At 43.7% G+C, this 13723-nt stretch overlaps 1 protein-coding gene across 8 annotated transcripts in view; it reads right to left on the reverse strand.

The window, feature by feature from the left end:
• Window positions 1–13723, reverse strand: part of agrn (agrin) — a 259292-nt gene that overhangs the window by 12959 nt on the left and 232610 nt on the right. For 5 of the 8 annotated variants that reach the window (XM_063465477.1, XM_063465483.1, XM_063465480.1 and 2 more), the window contains 8 exons: window positions 12566–12700; window positions 10080–10170; window positions 9603–9767; window positions 9394–9505; window positions 5789–5905; window positions 3493–3676; window positions 2592–2679; window positions 1636–1659 (listed from right to left, as the gene is read on the reverse strand). In XM_063465477.1, coding sequence (XP_063321547.1) covers window positions 1636–1659; window positions 2592–2679; window positions 3493–3676; window positions 5789–5905; window positions 9394–9505; window positions 9603–9767; window positions 10080–10170; window positions 12566–12700 — 916 coding nt within the window. Of the gene's footprint in view, window positions 1–1635; window positions 1660–2591; window positions 2680–3492; window positions 3677–5788; window positions 5906–7612; window positions 7791–9393; window positions 9506–9602; window positions 9768–10079; window positions 10171–12565; window positions 12701–13723 lie in introns of those variants that run through there. The other 3 variants (XM_063465481.1, XM_063465479.1, XM_063465484.1) reach the window with 2 other exon arrangements.

A 13723-nucleotide genomic window follows, 5' to 3' on the forward strand; every position in this document is an offset into this window, starting at 1 on the left:
TCTAGTTTAGGCCTGGAGCTGCAAAAAGCATAACTTATCTGCTCTACTACAATATCGACCACGTCAAGTCGATAACAACTGTTGTGTGATCATAGGAAGAGTGTAGCTTAGCCTTGATAACACCACAACCATAAAAAGGTTCTCAAGGGAAACGCTGAGATTAAGATGGATGACTAACTCTCCAAAATGCCTTGGGATCAAGCATTTTTTTAAAGTGAAGCATCAAGATTAAGCACATTCATGGTCAGTGTCCACTGAGGTGCAGAGCCCGCTTTAAGTCAGCGTCCAATTATTGACCAGCTCCTTTATATTTATGGCTCTGCACGCTACAGTGCTGCACCAATTACCTTCTGTCCAGAGATGAAAGCAGCGAATGAGAAAAATTGGGCAATTGTCCAAAAATGGGGTCAAGCACGTATCAGTTGAGAGTCATGGCCAGATATGATTTGTCTCTGAAATAATGGAGCTTGAGCGTAATCGACCTGAGCTTCCAGATATGGAGGAGGAGGAGTGATCAAAGGGGTGCTATAAATAGTAACCAAAACATTAACCCAGGGTTAAAGTTTGACATTTTGGCCTTAGCGCCACTTAATGGCCGAGAAATGTATTCATTCCTTTTACCAGATCAAATCCCACCCAATTGATTGTGCTCCTTTAGAGTGCTGCACCAAGAGCCTGGTATGCTTAGATTCACCCTCATTGTGGCTCTTAGTAAATGTGACATCCATTAAACTTTTGACAGTCTGGCTTCAAGGACCGCTGTCCCCTCCTGCTAAGTGAGATTGATGCCCATGGCTACACACTGAGGAGAGAGATCTCAATTGGAGGTCTAATCTACAAAGGGAGACAAATCTGTGATTAACATGTCACAGCCTTTCTGTACAGCCGACTCTGTAATTATTCACAATTACAGTTAGAGATCTGGCAAAAATGAAATGACAGAAGCCCTGGCATGGAGTGGAACTCTGGGCTGAATCCAGTCGACTTAATTTGAGCCGAATTCTGCTTCAGCGCTTTGTGGGACTTTTTTAAAAAGAGGTTACTTACCGAGCTAATGAGCAGGAAGAAAAACCTTTAATAACTAAGGCATGACCGAGGGTTTTCCCGCGCACAAACTCCACAGGCACCAGAAACTAGGTTGAGGGGTATTTAGTATAACCTCCTCTTGTAGTTTTCAAGGGATCTCATTCATTTCTCACGTTAGCGCTTAATGCCATTCAGCATAAAGCGCGTGGCAATTCATTTTGTTTATGAACGAGCTACAACCATGCATAAAATATTGCACATTCTCAGTACAGCAATTCATTTTCTCGGAGGGCTGTGCACAATGCTTATCATGCAAACATTCATGCTTCCCTTTGCACTGAAAGGAAAAAAAGACAGGAGCTAATGACACTGCATGATGCATTAAAAATAAGGAAACCTGTCAAATGAAATTATGGATATGGGCCTTGGATGTGAAATCTGGCTTTAACGGTTAAGATGAGTTCTGTGTGGATATTAAGACGGGAAACTGAATGTGCTTTAATCTTTGCATTTGGGTTATCAAACATGGATTTTTTTTTTTTTTTTTACTGCTGTTAGTCGGGCTGGATTTGAAACTTGGGTAAATACCCAGTGTTAAAGTCTACTTACTCTGGGATCTCATTGGTCAGTTGGCTTGAGTGAAAAGGAAAGACAGTGAAGGACATTCACATGAGACAAAGACACGTGTGGACAAAGACAAGGGAGGTCAAGGACAGAGGACGAACAACTGGAATGCTAATGCCATCAACAAGCAGCAAAGACACATCAAAAAGCACACACGGATATGTGACAGAATTCTCCAGCCAGTTGTTTCTGAGTGAGTGTGAGGTATGAGCGTCCACGGCAGCATGATGATCTGCACACCGTGGCCCGGTTTTCACACCTCTGAGTGTTTGTGTGAGGAGCTGCGAGTCGAAGATATAGAGCCGTATGCTTGACGTCGTTTCAGGCTCATCACATAAACATTTTTGTTTATGCCAACCTGGAGGCGCTCTCTTGCCAACCTTGTAGATGGATGGAAGAGTAAAAATGTCTCATCAGTTGCCTGAAGTGAGTGGATTGCTGTTTTTTTGTGTTTTTTTTATACAACAGCTCCAGAAATCATTTTCCAATTACGTCATTGGCTTTCTTTCCCCGTTATGGGGTGTTAAAATTGAAGCCAACACATCTTTGAAAGCGTGATGAAAAACGGTCATCCGCACATGATGACCACATCAAAATAGGAATGAGAAGTTTAATCATGTGTGTGCTTACTGTCCAGCATCAGTGTGAGCTACGGGGTAGACCACAGAGCGAACCGAGCATGCTCTGGGCAACACTGTGATTGTTAACTGTCTCACTAATTAGTGAAATCCTGTCAAAAGCGTAGCGGGACTTGCCACAGACAGAACGATGAGCTATTAGCCAAGCGCCTAGTTCACCCTGAAGCCCTAGCGCTGATGATATCATCAACACTGTCATCACAGCTTACCACGGGAGAAGATGGAGAAAAGAGGGGTTATTTGGCTAATAGCTTCTACAGCAGAGATGGTGGATGATGCTGAACGGACTGTACTCTTTCTTACCTCCTGGTAACAGCGTTGTGGTACTCGATGAACGTCCGTCCGTCAAAGGCGATGGCCTCGGTCTCGCCAGCAGACTTCTCGTGGATGGCTGTGAAGGACAGGGGCGGGGCGAGGAATGATGAGAGGATGAGATCACACCAATCAATAAAGATTCAGTTATCAGAGCCGAAGGCAATGAAGTGTGAGCATGGGGTAGGTGGATTGGTGCGTTGGCCACACGCCCAAGGTTAATGGCAAAAGCAACGACTGAGTATGTAAGACAGATCGGCCCCGACGAGCGCACGTCTGGCAGAGTATCATGAAGATGATGAAAGGAATGCGCAACCCCGTCCTTTCATAAATATTCAGTTGACACAGTTCATCATTTTCGTAAGTGCCGCGTTAGTTTGAGATTGATACATAATGAGAGTGACATAAAAGAGACATCACATGTCTAATATTGGCATTATTACCTCGCGACGGCAGAGCACAATGGAAATAAAGGTCTTATGAGCAGAAAAAATTGAGACTCATATTTTACCTTCTATAGAGGCAAGCCAAGAACAAGCAGTGTTACATGAAGCATCACTGATTTCAGTGCCACTCATACTATGCTTTAAAAGCAGCCCAAAATGCTATGCTTCTGGAGTAAAACCAGATAATCTTGGATGAGGAAATAGAACAATTTGTACGGTTACAGTGATTCATTGAAGCCGCGCAAAAGCATGATAAGGTGATCTCAACCCAGCAAGTATTGTTAGCCACTGGCTTACACAAAGAGCAATCACACTGGTCCTTAAAGTAGGGGTAGGAAATGTGTTTAAGCACTGAGATTTTCTCTGGTTCATTCACTCGGATTAGGATAAAGCCAAATGTAATGTATGTGTTAGGACAGACGACAAAAGATGGCAGCGGTACTCACTGTTCTGGCAGTGCTGCCCTGAGAAGCCGCTGAGGCATTCGCAGTTGTAAGTGTCCAGCTGAGGTTTGCAGCGGCCACCGTTGTGACAGGGCTCCCTGGAGCAGGGGTGATTCTGGAACATGGCTACGCTGCTGGAGCGCAAGGCATTCTCCTCCCTGAGGATGGGCGTACCCATCAGAGTGATCTAGAAGCAGTACACACAGGGCGTTATCAGCGGGTGTTACCTCAGTCTGGGTTCGAAGACGTTTACAAAACAAAAAGCATGCATCTCGGCAACTAGCGTCGTTCTCCCTAGTGGCCGCATATTTCAAAAAGCACCGGGAGAAAATACATTGGATCTGAGCCACAGTGGAGAGTCATATTTGGGATTTCTGAGATAGTACATCACTAAAATCAAATATCAATTATTAAATAAGCAGCAAAATAAAAATGTGGAAAACATCACAATGACTCAGTGGTTTGATTGTACTTAACCAGGGATGTCAAACTCATTCTACATCGTGGACCATCTTTGATCTTTGATCCTAAGCGGGCCAGACCAGCGAGACTCCTGAGATATTTTAATATAACAAAAAGTAGTGCAATTTCATCAATACAGCTTTTCTACATGTTAATTTTGCTAATTTTGGCTTAAACTGTAGTAAATAAATCTGTAAAAATAGAGAAAAAAGTCTGTCAGCTCATTGCACAGAAAGTCTTGTAATAAAAAAATGGAAAATATTTGTTAATTAGAGAATGTCTTTTTTCTTTTCTTTCTTGTTTTTTCCAATGTAAAAATCATAATTTCTGTAGTCTAATTGTTAATCTCTTACTTATTTACTTTGGTGTAATGTGAATGTCCACACAGTTAAAATGTGCTCCTTCACATTTTCCAAAGATATTCTGTGGGACAGAGTTTTTGTCAATCTTTGACGGATTGATACTGGCCCCCGGGCCTTATGTTTGACAACCCTGTAGTTATTAGTAACCAGGCAAAAACAAAATCTACAAATATAATCAGATTTTTTTTTCTCCAGATGTTGTTGAATCCTGTTTGGAGCAAAGAAATATAGGATATCATACTTTTCTGACTAGGCCACACCCATTTCACACCAAACCTGAGGAAACAGGATTGTGTTGTCTCATATATATATATACATATATATATATATATATATATAAAAACACAGCTCTTGTACGTAGGTGTCTTCTGTATTCGTTCTGTTATTTCACTGAGATTTCACTGTTTGTCTTTGTGTTGACCTTTAATAAAGAACAAAGCATACTGGACGTAATGTGCAGTAAGTACATGCTACATAGTTCAGTGGGGCTAGCTTTATAGCAGTGTGTGTGTGTGTGTGTGCGCGCGCGTTTGGAGACAAATCAACAAAATCTTATAAACACTCCTCATTTACTATTTTTGAAGACATGCATTTATGTAATAGTCTTAGTGACCTTTCTTTGAAGTGCTGCATTTACAATATAATTCTTGTCATGCTCGTATGCCTATTACCTCTGATAAGTCGTTTAAGGTATTAAAATTATCTGATTAAATTCTCGCCTCCTTAGCACACCACTTGAAGATTATCATTTACCACTCTTGATTGTTATCCAAAGGAACACATCCATGAAGGGCTTTGTGTTTTCTGCCGAACCATCCTTAAATCTAATTATGGCGACACATCCTACGAGTAAATAAATGCGTACAGTGAGGCTGTAGATTCAGTTTAACACGCACCTCTAAAGATGAATCCCCTGCTGCCGCAGACCGAAAATTGCCTCCGAAAATTACAACACGCGTGTTAAACAGTACATCAGACTCGGAATACTTCCTCATAATTAATTATTCCCTACAGGCCAAGCAAGACAAACGCCACATTTAGCTTTTGATTTGCTCGAAACTGTCAAGGGAAAGTTTGGAGAGGATAACTAATGACAACTTTGCGCAAACAGTAACATCCAGCCTTTGTTCTACCAAGTTATTTTTGGCACTCTGAGATGAGATTTTTGCTGGAAAGTGGAGGAAGAAAAAAACTGGAAAGTTGTCAGGGAAAGATCTGAGAATAGCAAAATGGAAAGACTTCAAAAATGTGCATTCTATTATTAGTGCGCACTAATCCAAATGAGCACAGCCACTGTCCGTCACAGAGTGAGCTCATAATGGAAAATTACTAATGCGAGGGCTTATAGCAGGACAGCGAGTAACTTATCGTTGGACTTTGCTGCTGTATGTCTAAGGTCATTAAAATAACATAGAATCCAAAATCTGAGTTAATGACACATTAATTCGTTTACAAAGAGACATGTATAAATTTACCTGCTGGACTGTTCCCTTGAAGCCCTCCGTAAGTGCAGCGGCTCTTGCTAGTCGGCTGTAATCGGGAGCTCCACCAACAAAAAGAGACTCTTTCAGGTTAAGATCTACGTGCTGGTTCTGATGAGAAAGGACACAGACACGTTTCAGCTTATGAGCCAGAGATGCACCCCGCAAAAAAAGCTCTACATCTACCTCTGTATGTCTTTATTGAATCTTTCCCATAACCCATCATCAACTTTTCTCAAGAGTTTGCTATTCAAAACATATTGGTTTATACTTTTACCGCAGTCAAGGGAGCCAGGAAATAAATTGCATCCTTTTACCCAAGATATAAAGACTGAGATTAATACACATATACCACATTTACAGACATGTCACAAATGTCCCATAAAAAAAGATTTAATACTGAAGCCAGCAGAGGCTTTAACTGCACTTCCTTGCCCTCCTTCCACGCCAATACACTTGATACATTACAACATAATTGATTTCTGTGTCTCTCAGAGAGAGTGGTCAATTATCCTCTATCTGTGCGACATAAAAAGAGACTACAAAGGAAAATCAGAAGCAGGCTGGGCTGGAGATATGGATGGTTCTTTACAGACATCTCTAATGAATGGCTGATTATAAGCACCGACCTTTCAAACGGTTGAGTGTGGAGACACATTAATTGCAATTCATTTGTGCAGCAGGCGGCTATGAAATTCGATTCTTTCCACCGAACCTTTGGAACAATTGCTTTGCATTAGCAAGGTGCCTCTTTGCTACTTTTGCATGGGAGAACTGGCCCACTTCAGAAGGAAGGAATTAATGATCTTTATTTTATGTAGGGCAGTAATTGCCAGAGGGTTAAAGTGGAGTTAATTGCTGTAAAAATGATGGAAGGGGCCAAATAAACTGGCTTTGTGCAGGCAAGCTGGCATCAGGCTGGCTTTTATTTAGGATGGGATTTGGAGTGCGGGAGGCTGTGGTGCTTGGCTGAAGCCCGGGGCTGTGTCGCTGCACCTTGAGCCGCTTCCAGCTGAGATAGAGCAGAGACTTTGGCCAAAGCGGCTGGACCCAGTTGTGGCTGTTGCCTCTAGGCTTTGCCAAAAGTTGTCACCAAACTGTAGGGCAAAGTTGGCCACCCCAGGCTCTGTATGCAGACATTACTGCTCTGCAACACTCATCTACTCTGCAGATAGAGTTACAGAAACATACTGCACCTTCCCTGAGATCTTACCCCTTCATAGAGTGATACTCTGGAATTTAAGTACTCACTATCTATGTAAAGCTACACTTCTATGACGCTAAGTGAAACTGCATGCAATGGAATGGTAGATCATGTTCCAAGTTTTCCCCCTCTTCCAGGTAATAATAACCACCTGTTAAAAGAGGATGGCTGGTTCCATGGGGTGATTCTTGCTCGGTGATGTTCAGTGAGACTTGTGTCGTAATGGGTAAAAGAGTGAGCGAGTTCATGATATTATGGAGGATTGTTCTTGTGCATAAAAGAAGTGAGAGCAGATGACAAAAGAACAGCCAGGCTTGGCTTAGCACCTCACCGTCTCCTACGGTATATATCCTCCTCGCCTCCCATGTCTTCGCTCTCACTTTCCGACAGGCACGCGGCACTGGCGTGATATCCCCGCCTACGCCAGACTAATGAAGACGTTTCTTTGTTGCTAAAAACAATGGCCATCGCAAAGATGGCTGCCTCTTTTCCTTCTTCCCTCCCACCTTCCCACCCCCACAGCAGATGGACCGAGGTGAAAGCCAAACCTTGTTCTTTAGGAGCATCTCCTCTTTGGTGCTGTGTGTGCGTGTATGAGCTTATGAAAATGGCAAAGTTGTTCTACAGAACTGGCACCTTTAAAGCTGCCTGCAGCTCTGCAGAAGTACCCTTTTTTTTGGTCTGTGCAGTTGTTGCATGGAGAGATGGGGGTGAGAGGAAACAGTGAGGTGGCTCAAACAAAATGCGGGGCTGAGGTGTGGCTGGGACTTGTCTAATTACCTTGCGTGATTTCTTATTTCCAGACAGCACATCATAGAGAAGGAAAGAAAATAGGGAGGAAGAGAGTTATTAGGGTAACTAGAAAGTGTCTGTGCACAAAGGAGCATGCAGAGCTAGGCAAATGCAAAAGCTCACAAAGCACACACGTACTATAACACGCGCATCTGCAAGAGTATTAAAAAAAAGCCGCTGTGAAGCACTGACACGTGAGACAGACACGTTAAGCAAGAATATAAAATGTGGACAGCACACCTTTGCATTATATACATACACACACATGAAACCACAAAGCTGTGCAAGTGCGTATTTACACTAGAGAACATGAATGCAAATAAGACAGTAAGTCTAAGAAGGCCGTGGATGAAACATACGATGCCATTAGCAAAAGATGAAAAGGAGAAAAAAAAGAAAACACTTCATGGATGAGAGTCTATGAATAGTGCCACTTAACCCAACCTCATTTATAGACCACAGCCATTCAATAAGAGGTGAAGTAGATTATTATTTCTCCTATCCGAACCTTTGAAAGTTTGTAGTTCATTACGCCGGCAGCCTGAACAGACTTTGAAATGAACATGCTATATGCTATATGCATCCATATATGTTCCTGTGTGCGACCACCTTTGATATGATATAGGTTTCTCTGAGCAAAGCGTATTGTAACGCCTTCCTGGTTCTTAGCGCTGAAGTGGGAGAGAATTAGCTTAGAGCCATACTGGATAGGGTCTCTGCAATGAGCTCCATAACTAGTCTCAGCTCATCCCTTGCGTCCTCCCAGCCCCCCACTCGTCTTCGCTTTTCCCTTGCTCTCTTCCTTTAATAAGATTTTCTGCCTCCGTTGCTGGAGTAAAACACAATTACCATACGGACGATGGGGAGGCAGAGGAGGGGTGACTGAGCAGCGAGAGAGAGGGGAAAAAAAGAAAAAAGCAGTGTTGCATCTTAGAGGAAGTTGATGGAGTTGACAGAGTGCATGTTCATAGTCACAAATTACACTGTTTAATATAATTGGATGACTTGCAGACTTATCAAACTATTAGATCGCCTTCATTTGGAACCATGTACCTGCTTTATTAGTCTAGTCGCCGGGTTTAAAATTTTCATTACGCACTCTCTCGCTGCCGCTATCTCCTTCATCTGCCTCCACCTCCCTAGGCAGCGCGCTCAAAGGCTGGATTTATGAAATTGACTGTATACCAGCAGAAAAGGCTGCTTTTTGATTTTGGTAGGTAATGCTAACTTTTATCTCTAGAAAATCAGGAAGTTTGGAGAAGTATTACAAAATTAAGACTGCCCCTTCTATATTTACAGCTCTCCCTCTTGCATCGCTGGATTTCTGGAGATAGCTGCATACTTTAGGTTAGAACAAAATTGGAAAACTATACACTATGGGACTGTGTACAAAAAAAATCAGCAAAACTGGGTAAGCAGTAACTTGGACACTACTTATAGGGGCCTGAAGATGTTGCGTAGATGAGGCATAGGCACACAGATGGGTATATATACATATAAATACAGGCAGACATAAGGGTAAGGATAGCACTGGCCCCTGAGCCCCGCATGCTAAAAGCAAGATAACCATTAGCAGTAGCTTGGTGGGTTGCGGTTTTCTTACTGGTGCCTCTCCTCGGACAGCACCCTTCTTGTTCACCATGATCTCTCCTTTGCGGTTGGAGCGCTCCAGGTTGACGGTGTTCCACACATTCAGCTGGATCCGTTCCTTACTCCTGAATCACACACAGTCACACACATGCACAGTTTTATATTTCTCAGTTTTCTTGTTTGATAACTTAAATCCTCTTTTGATTCTCAAGTCGTGGTAACCTTATGGTGGCGGGTCCCTTCCCCAGGTCGTAGCGAAACTCCAGGAATCCACCGCTCAAGGACAGCGAGATGAAGTCTCCTCTTCCATCCGATTTTTGGCCGTTGTAAAAGATCAAACCATTGGAGTCGTTGGCCATGAAAACCACTGTCATGCTAACCTTTTGACTGCAGATGTAAAAGAAGCAAAACACACGCGTGAGTATAAGAGGATCTCCTAGAAACATCTCCTAGATGTTTTTCTGTGTCTGGTGCATCGGCACTGTTTCTCCAGTATATAAAGATATCGTATGTTCTACATGCTCACGCTTAGACAACATTACTTGTTTCCGTCATTGTCAGGTCAGTCCAGGCTTAAAGAAGGGTGTTGTGCTTTAGGCACAGAACAAGCTCAGTCTGTGAGACCTACGTGGTATCCGGTGTTCGGTAATACATGCCAGACTTGACTGTGTGGGTTTCACACTGAGGCATGGGACTTACCGCAGATCGTGCCCGTACAGATGTAGCCCCTTCAGCTCCAGGTAAGAGTCTCCGCTGAACAGTGGCATGTAAGCCCCTCGCCTCTCAACCACTGGGGGAAAAAAAACAAACAGACAGTATTGAACCGCAGGTGTCGTTTTTGTTGCTGACAAAATTGAAATTCAGGGATAGTCGGTACATCTTTGAAGAGCCTGTCAGCATTAAGGAGAGAGATGGATTTGTGTTTTTATAGCTTTTGGGATTAAGACTTTCTCCTGACGGAAATTCAAACAAAAAAAAATAATTAAAAAACCCTTATGTCAGACTGATTACACAGCCCGCCACTGTATAACAAAGGACCTTTGGAGACATGTGGAGTTTAACACCACAGCCTGGGACCTATGAAATAATGTGGCTATTGTATTTTGGCAGGCCTTTTTACAAATTCATGTCTTAGCAACAGGGTCTACGTCTGGCTGTCCCGTCTTTTGGCTGTCTGGAGTGATTAGGACAGGCGCTGCGCCATCCCACTAACAAGTAGCTTGACATTAAAAATCATTCAAGTGTCACTGTGGGAGTATGTGTTTATGGTGTTGCTTGCAAAAGCTACAATCACTGAGAGGAATGTGCCACGCTAGATGCTCACACATATACACATACCTATCTATGTAGCCGGCAAGAAAGCTTTTACTCGTAATTGGCTGGGATTAGTCAGGATGGGGAAGAGAGACACAGAAGAGAAAGCTAATTAGCTATTGTGCAGAAGACTGCTAATGATGATGACGGCGCGCACCGTGGAGGAGACGGAAAAAGAGTTTGGCGCACGCAACAAGGAATCCTGCGCTGAAGTGAACTCTTTAAGAGCTTCTCAGAATGTAGCTTCCTATACAGCGAGTCTGGAGGGTTTTTCTTATTTTTCACCTAGCGCTCGAACTGAAAGCACAGCGATCAATAGGTGAGCAGAGGGCAAGGGATTGGAAGAAGCTGGATGACCAGGAAAGCTGCATGATGCGTGGGTGAGTGAGTTTGACGACTAAGAAAATTTCCATCAAGTTAAAGTTTCCACAGCTGGTCTTTGGTCTTTAAGTCAGAAGCGGCATTTAGCGAGCCGTTGCTTCTATTGCTAAGTCAGTAGCAAGCTCTCTGGCAATTTTGTTGATGGTGGAGTAATGACACCCAATTAGTACTTCTAATAAACCCACAGTATCAAAAAATAAAACGGCAACAAGCAGCCTGAATACACAAAAAAAAATCTCACACAAAGAGCTAGCCTAATGTAACTGACAAGCTAAATGTGAAGCCCCTTTTTTTTGGTCTGTGTGTGTGTACTGCCTCAATCCTAATGATCGTGCTTCCATCACTAAATTGTAATGATTTACACTATGACAGGGTAAAAGCATTGAGTAAAGTAGGCCATTCAGTACTACTGGAACACCCTTGAGAAAAGTCCTTGACTGTGAATATTATAGCAGCGAGCTACACTGACAAACCCCTGGTGGAATTGAAATGGAAACCACAGCTCAGCTAAACGTGCGCGCACACACGCGCACATGCTAAGATACAAACACTTCATATTACGACCAATTCACCTTCAGGCTTCTGATGAGAGCGCTCTAAGCTACCTGTCTTTTTAACTGTTCTCAGTGCAGCCCTCAGAGGGGATGTCCGCCTGGCTGCCGCCTTATCTCTGAGCTCCTCTCTGAGGCTGACACTCTGGCTGACTGACGCTCCCATTAATCACCGCGGGCAGGAAGGACTGATGCGATTAGTCATCTCATTGATTCGTGTGAAAAAAATAGCCTTTTGGAATGGGAGACGCTCCCGCTCACATGGCATTGATTTTGGTTCACCTCAATTTATTTTAATCACCTGCTAACTTGGACTCGAGGCGAAGGAGAAAGGCTATTCCCATCTGTTTTTTTCCCAAATTCCCAGGGTTACAAGGTTGCGTGTTTCTCTTTTGTTCAGGATTTGCATCAGAATATATTCTTTTTAATTCGCACTTGCAGAAGTCAACTTCTGCAAGAATTCATGACAACATCTACAAAGGAAGGGAGGGATAAACATGAGTAGACTTCAGAATGCCACACCGCCCAAAGTGCTAATGATGAACTTCAAAAGCAGCTGAGCTGTGCTCCGGTCTTTTTCCCAGCAGCGGCCTGGTTCTGCCATGTGAAACTAAGTACCAACAAACATGTTTGAACACAACACCTGTGGGCGGAAAGGCAGGGAGGGAGGCTGCAGCTTACCCACTAACAAGCGTAGCAGAGTCGATGTGGTGAATGGCCCGACGGGGCCAATCATCTACCTCAGTTCTGTATGCCACCAACCCTCCCTTTCCCTTCCACCCTGAAGGCTTTTGCACCCCACCCCCCTTCTTCTGCATTTGATCTCCTTTTTCGATTCAGCGGGAATGGAAATGTCACAGAAGAGGGAAAATAGGCATGGAGGAGGGTGCTACTCAGCAGACTCCAGACCAAAACTCTGTTGTGTCCGGGAGAGATTACCGTTCTCGCAGTGTCTTCCTTCACGTCCCATGGGGCACTCGCATTTGTAGCCTCCCTCGGGCTGTGCCTGGCACTGGGAAGACGGATGGCACCTGGTGGGGCTGCACGGGTCGTGGACGTCGGCACACGTTAGACCTGGATGTAGACACAAAAATGTCAGAAGGGAACCACCAAGGAAACATGCAACAAGCGCCAACATATTCAACCACTGACTCTTTTGTAATCCACTTGAAACGAGGGGAAGACAGAAAAAGGAGAGAGAAGCGGGTGTATGAGGATTTCCTCTGTAATAGAGGTCATTTTCTAATAGGATTTAGAAATATTACACGTCCAGATTAAACAGTGGAGAGCCTTCCTGCCACGCGGCCATGTTTCTAGGCCAACGCCGACTGTGGGAAAGGCTAGCAGGCGTCTGGTGGATGATGGTTTTGCCCTCTGCCACAGCCCATCTGAATTCACCCGTCATTACTTTAGCAGTCAGAGCCTGTGGTGAGGCGAGTGCTTTAATGAACCCCATCCCCGCTGAGCTCACAGGGCTCCCCCGTTTTCCTCACTCCCGTGTTTGGAAGCTGTATTTTATCCTCCACTCTTAGCTCCTCGCCACCACGGCTCTTTTTCACATCTATTCTTCCTCTCCCGTCTTTTTAACTCTATTACTCTCTCCCCTCTCGCATTCATCCAGCTGTCCTGACATGCCCTCCCTCTAACTACAACTCTTCCCGCCCATTTGTTCTGTCTTCTCTCTTTCTGCGATCTGTCCTGTTCCTTCGAGATAGCCAATCTCGGCCACTTTTAAATTGACATCGTGACAAAATTAACTTCAATCTGAGGGCGCAGGCATCGGTCCAATTCTCATTAACACCATTTGTTGTACACTGGGTTGCTAGCATAACTTCTGTCACAGCAGTGCTTCTTCAGATTTACATGCCTCCCCAAGCTTCTCAGCACCAACAAAAACATAAAGGCAACAGTAATACAACGCGATACTTTATTGATCCACATTGTACATTCAAGGAAAATGGCTCTTAAACCTCGACTGACAGGTTGTTTCAATAACCATTAACCTGCCCCCATTTGTGGGTGAAATCCTTTACTATAAAAAGCATAAAAGTTAGATCTGACAATTAAATTGCTTCTTGTGTGAAACTTTCTGCGGTA

This window comes from Pelmatolapia mariae, linkage group LG20, assembly GCF_036321145.2.
Source record: "Pelmatolapia mariae isolate MD_Pm_ZW linkage group LG20, Pm_UMD_F_2, whole genome shotgun sequence".
NCBI classification, from domain to species: Eukaryota; Metazoa; Chordata; class Actinopteri; order Cichliformes; family Cichlidae; genus Pelmatolapia; species Pelmatolapia mariae.